This window comes from Aphis gossypii, chromosome X (genome assembly GCF_020184175.1).
Source record: "Aphis gossypii isolate Hap1 chromosome X, ASM2018417v2, whole genome shotgun sequence".
In the NCBI taxonomy this organism is placed as follows: Eukaryota; Metazoa; Arthropoda; class Insecta; order Hemiptera; family Aphididae; genus Aphis; species Aphis gossypii.
In genome coordinates, this window is record NC_065533.1 from 9,307,322 (window position 1) to 9,313,451 (window position 6,130).

Sequence of the window (6,130 nt, forward strand, 5' to 3'; positions counted from 1 at the left end):
TGCCGTTGTGTTGCAATAGTGTTGTTGGCAGCCCTTAATTGTTATCGACAGCTGTGATAGTGAATTTTAATTATTGGCTATATTCATTATTCTTATTTTTTCGTTATGATTTTTCCTCACTTGTTTTTCGTCCATTATTCGGACAAGTCCTTCTTTTTTAGGGGTAATATCCACTATAGTTTAGTTACGTAACAGCCTTTTTTTCCAAAACTCGTGTTAGGTACCTTTTTATGTTTTTGGCTGTGATCAACTCTGGTTTCTTGTCTATTGTCTGGTAAATATTGTTCAATAAATTTAATTTGAATTTATATATATATTATTATTATTGGTTTAAGGTTGTCGCTTTACCAGCAATAAAACAACTTTGGCACCTAGTGTCTGTTGGTCCAGCATTTGTAAAAGGTGCATGGTTTCTGTTACTTGTTAGCTGTGTTGTGTCGGCCACGTAAGTTATTATTTTATTGTAATTGTGGGAGCTGCAGCTCAATATTGATTATAAATATTTTTTACCTCAGTATTATTTGTATTATATTATTAAGGCCGTCTGAGGCATATTATATATATTGTTATAAAAAGGCCGTCTGAGGCATATCATTTATTAGTTTATTAAGGCCACCTGAGGCAAAACTCATATTAATTAGTTCATAAATTGTTCCTTTTTTTTTTCTCTATTTGATCTCTAAATCAACACATTTTGTTACCACTACATTAAAATCTTTATATATATTTATTTATATTCATTCTTAAATTATATTGCCAACCAGGCAGTCCATTTGTTTATATTATTTGCATTTATTTAATTATTTAATTTTACCTATTCTTTATACAGTCCATTCACATTTTATTTATTGGCGACAAGTTTCTTCCTTTATTTATTATTGTGGTCAACTTATGCGCCCACATTTTGGTCTTCTTCGAGCCCGATTTGTTTTTTAAATAAATTGCAATTATTAACTAGCCTGGTTGTAGTCGTATTTATATATATTTAAGTTATTTTTTTTTGTTCTAATATTGTGAAATTTCTTATATGGTCATATAGAAGCCATTATTTATTAATTATTATTGTAACGGTTAGGACTATTGATTATTTTTGTATATATTGTAAATAAAATAAAATACTGTTACTTCCGTCATCATGGCTACATCATCAGCAATTCGAATCAAATTCATGATAACTACACTGAATGAAATTAATGTATTTTCTAGGGATTTCACAACTGAAAATAATACCAAAGCACAAATACAGGTACAACTAGAAGAAATCTCTACCATGGCTGACAAATTTGAGGATTGCCAGGCCCAAATAGAAAGTGATGACACAAAGACTGAACAAGAATATATTAATGCCAGATGTGGGTTCCGAAAACTTTTGTTTGATACAAAGTCAACGTTGTTAGAGCTTTTAGAGCGGTGTGATAGAGCCAATGAGTCTTTGACCACTCCATCGTATAGCCATAATTCAAAAAATAAAAAACTTAATATGTTAAAGCTTCCTACTCTCAAGCCTCCTTCATTCAATGGTGATTGGCAACAGTGGACGGCCTTCATTGATGATTTTGATACCATTTTTCACAAAAATGAAGATGTACCAATTATTCAAAAATTTCATTATTTAAAAACATGTGTTGAAGGCCCAGCAAGAGAAGTAATTCAAAATTTTAAAACAACAGAAGAAAATTATCAGGTAGCCTATGATGCTTTAAAACTGAGGTATGAAAATAAAAGTGCAATTATACAATCACATATACGGTCTTTACTTACAACACCTAAGGTGACAGTGGCTTCGGCTAGCGAGTTACAACGGTTACATTACCATATTTCTTCAAATATTAATGCTCTAACAGCCATCAATCAACCAGTGGATAAATGGGATGCCTGGTTAGTGACTCTCATGTGTACCCGGTTAGATAATGTAACTGTTGCTGAATGGCAACTCAAACAAGACACAAGGGATTTACCCAAGTATAAGGATTTAGAGGTGTTCTTGTTTAATCGTATAACAGCTTATGAAGCGGGTGACATTGCAACGGTATCCTATCCAAATGAAGCAGTAAAAAACGACATGACCTACAAGGCTCGTACTAAAAAGGTTTTGTTAGCAGATGCTAATAATGATAAGCACACACAAAAGCCTTTTAAGGCTCCACGTTGCAACTTGTGTGCAGGCCCACATAGATTGCCTAATTGTATGCAGTTTGATGCAATGAACATGAAGGAGCGCCGTGACCTCGTTGAAAGGGACAGATTATGCTTTAATTGTTTGTACTATGGACACGGTGTTAGCAAGTGTAGGCATTCTTCATGTCCCAAATGTGGTAAACGTCATCATGAAAAATTGCATATTGATAGCGCACCATTGGATCAATCGTCATCAGAATCAGACAAAGTTGTTTGCATCGCTGAAGTTCTTACATCCCAAATTAACATAAATGCTGCTTCCAAATCAACTAACAACAGGATCATATTAGCTACTGCTATTGTTTACATTACTGATATAAATGGTACACCTCAGCCATGCAGAGCAGTGATTGACTCAGGTGCTGAGATCAGCTTGATAACTGCCACCTGTGCTAAACGTCTGCAATTACCATTTGAATCATCGCCATGTCCTATTTCCGGTATAGGAATGATCAATTCAAAGGTTAGCTCCGTCATCAATGCCAAGTTGTCATCGCGCATCAATAATTATTACTTTACCAATCTACAGTTTCACGTACTCAACAGCATAACAAATAAAATGCCTCATCAATATTTTGATGTTAGTGCTCTGGAAATTCCAGAATCAATTAAGACTCAATTGGCTGATCCAGACTTCAACATCCCTGGACAAATTGATATATTGCTTGGAGCTGAGGTATCATATAGTATTTTTAATGGACAAAAGTATCCTTTATCTGATTGCGCCATTCTGCATCATACTAGTTTAGGATGGGTATTAGCTGGAAAGGCTTTTCTATCATCAGTTAATACCAATAATGAAATACCGGCACGTCATCCCAGTATAAATTCAGCATTAGCCTTGCTAAGCACTAAACCTGAATCACTCCGGCAAGAGGAGGCTGAAGTTGAAAGGCACTTCTTGGAAACTGTTAGTCGTGACAAACATGGTAGATTTGTTGTGCAACTACCACTTCATCAACCTATTGATGATCTTGGCGATTCTCGTTGCATGGCTGTTCAAAGACTTTTCAATGTGGAAAAACGCTTAGCTAAGGATCCATATTTAGCCACCGAATATCACAAGTTCATGGCAGAATATCTAGCTCTCGGTCACATGGAAGTGGTACCAGCGAATGAAGCCGAAATTAAATCATACTATCTGCCCCACCATGTAGTTATCAAATCCACTAGTTTCACCACTAAGGTACGAGTCGTTTTCGATGGTTCAGCGAAAAGCAAGTCTGGTTTTTCTCTCAATGATATATTGTCACGGGGACCAGCCACCCAGCCTGAGCTTTTTTCAATATTATTGCGCTTTCGTGTGCATAGATACGTCCTTACTGGAGATGTAGAAAAAATGTATAGACAAGTCAGAGTATCCTCTTCAGATTGTAATCTACAACGCATAGTGTACAGAAGCTCTCTCGAAGACCCTGTAATTGACTATAGACTGCTCACAGTAACATATGGAACAAGGTCTGCATCGTTTTTAGCTACAAAATGCCTTTCTCAACTAGCTAATGACACCACTGTTGCGTCCGTTAGCCGTGCAATAAGCGAGGACTTTTATGTCGATGACTTGATTACTGGAGCCTCATCTATAGACGAATGCTATGCAATTTATACTGAGTTATGTCGAGTATTGAATGCAGCAGGCATGCCATTAAGAAAGTGGTGTTCAAATTCTCCATTACTGCTCAATCAAATTCCATATACTCAGGACGATCCATCTTACTTATTGAAGCTTAATGATGAAGACACCATAGTACTCTAGGGCTAACGTGGCAGCCTAGCAGTGATTGTTTTAGATTTATATTTAAGGATTGGGATCCTCCTATAGTAATGTCCAAGCGTTCCTTGCTATCAGATATAAGCAAAATATTTGACCCCCTTGGGCTATTAACGCCTGTGCTTATAAAGGGCAAGATATTCTTGCAACAATTATGGACCTTGAAACTCGGATGGGACTCTCCATTATCAACTGATTTCGTATCACGTTGGAAGCGCTTTTATCATCAATTTAAGGAGCTTGAACACATCAGAGTGCCTAGAATTGTCCTGAATAGTGATGCTTCAATAATTGAGCTTCATGGATTTGCCGATGCGTCGCAAGAAGCTTATGGGGCATGTGTTTATTTAAGATCCCTGACCCCAGGTGGTAGCCTATCAGTGTCACTAATTGTATCCAAATCTAGGGTTGCTCCACTGAAGCCAACCACTATTCCAAGACTTGAGCTTTCTGGGGCGCTTCTACTGGCTGAGCTTGTTCATAATGTTGTACTTGAATTAGCCAAGGTTAATGTTATTATAAATTCTACAAACATAATGCTTAGGTCAGATTCAACAATTGTGCTGTCTTGGATTAACACATCTAAACCACTCCAGGTATTTGTTGCTAACAGAGTAGCACAAATAATTGACCTTACCAGTCCAATACAATGGATGCACGTTCCTACCAACAGCAATCCTGCTGACATAATAACCAGAGGAATTGACGTTCAATCACTCAGTACTCACCAGTTATGGTGGAACGGCCCCTCGTGGTTAAGCCAAGATAGAAAATTTTGGCCGGAGTGTCCTCTGTTAACTGATGAAGTTCCTGAAACCCGACAAGTCAAACTGATTCTTTCTACCGTTCTGCCTACTACCACCTTGCTTGATGAATACTCTGATTTCATGCGCTTAATTCGCATCACAGCATGGATATTAAAATTTAAATCAAACTCTAGTATTCCCTCGACAAGATGCCATCTTAGGAAGAAGGGCCCGTTGACTGTGGTTGAATTATCAAATGCAAAAACAACCTGGTTACTTTACGCTCAAAGGCATGCCTTCCATGATGATTTAGACCGGTTAAGTAAAAATCAGCAACTATCTAAACAAAGTCAGTTAAAAAGGTTACATCCCTTTATTGATAGCTCTGGGCTAATACGTGTAGGTGGTCGTTTGTCTCAGTCAAACTTATCAGACAACATGAAGTTTCCTATTGTACTGCCATCAAAGTCAAGACTCACTCGCTTATTGTTTGAATATGAGCACAAACGTTTGTTACACGTCGGACCACAAGCACTGCTAGCTCATATTCAAGGCACCTTCTGGCCAATGAGGGGAAGGATAATTGCAAAAAGTGTAGTGAATAATTGTCTCATATGTTACAAAACCAAACCTACTCTACAAGCACCATTAATGGCCCCACTTCCTCGAGCTAGAGTTACTATGGAACGGCCCTTTGCTAGAACAGGAGTAGATTTCTGTGGCCCCATACAGATTCGAAGTGGCATACGAAAGGTCCAGTCTATTAAAAGTTATATTGCAGTATTTGTCTGTTTTGTGACCAGGGCTATACACTTAGAACTCGTTAGCGACTTAACAACAAGTGCCTTCATGGCTGCTCTCTTCCGGTTCATGTCCCGACGCGGGCAGTGTGCCCACATGTACCGTGACAATGGCACCAATTTTGTTGGTGCAGACAAGGAGCTAACTTCATATTTTAAGATTATATCTGGTAAGCGTTCAATTCAAGAAAGCGTAACAGATTATGGTATACAGTGGCATTTCATACCTCCAGCTGCACCCCACTTTGGCGGATTGTGGGAGGCAGCTGTGAAATCTACAAAGGCTCATTTAATAAAAATGTCAGGTAGTGCACTTCTCAACTTTGAAGAAATGGCTACACTTTTATGTAGAATTGAAGCTGTACTCAACAGTCGTCCATTGACTCCAGCCTCTAACTGTCCGTCGGACTACACTGCGCTAACACCAGCACATTTCCTAGTCGGTGGAAATTTCCTGCTACTTCCTGAACCTGACTGTCCAGAGGTTCCTCGCAACAAGCTGCAACGTTGGAAATTGGTTTGCGGAATGGCTCAAGGTTTCTGGAGACGCTGGAGTAAGGAATACTTGCCTCAGCTACAGGTCCGTGGAAAGTGGACTAAGCCTAGTCGCAAGATCAAAATTGGGGACCTGGCAA

The 6,130-nt window shown here is 38.3% G+C and overlaps 2 protein-coding genes across 2 annotated transcripts in view; both read left to right on the forward strand.

The window, feature by feature from the left end:
• Positions 1-1,135: 1,135 nt before the first annotated feature.
• On the forward strand, positions 1,136-3,934 carry LOC126552322 (uncharacterized). Its single transcript, XM_050207013.1, has one exon. The coding sequence runs from the start codon at positions 1,136-1,138 to the stop codon at positions 3,932-3,934; it is 2,799 nt and encodes a 932-aa protein (XP_050062970.1).
• A 68-nt stretch (positions 3,935-4,002) lies between these two features.
• The window catches only part of LOC126552323 (uncharacterized), a 2,459-nt gene continuing 331 nt past the window's right edge, over positions 4,003-6,130 (forward strand). Inside the window, exon 1 of the mRNA XM_050207014.1 lies at positions 4,003-6,126. Within this exon, the coding sequence (XP_050062971.1) occupies positions 4,003-6,126 (2,124 nt within the window). The remainder of the gene's footprint in view (positions 6,127-6,130) is intronic.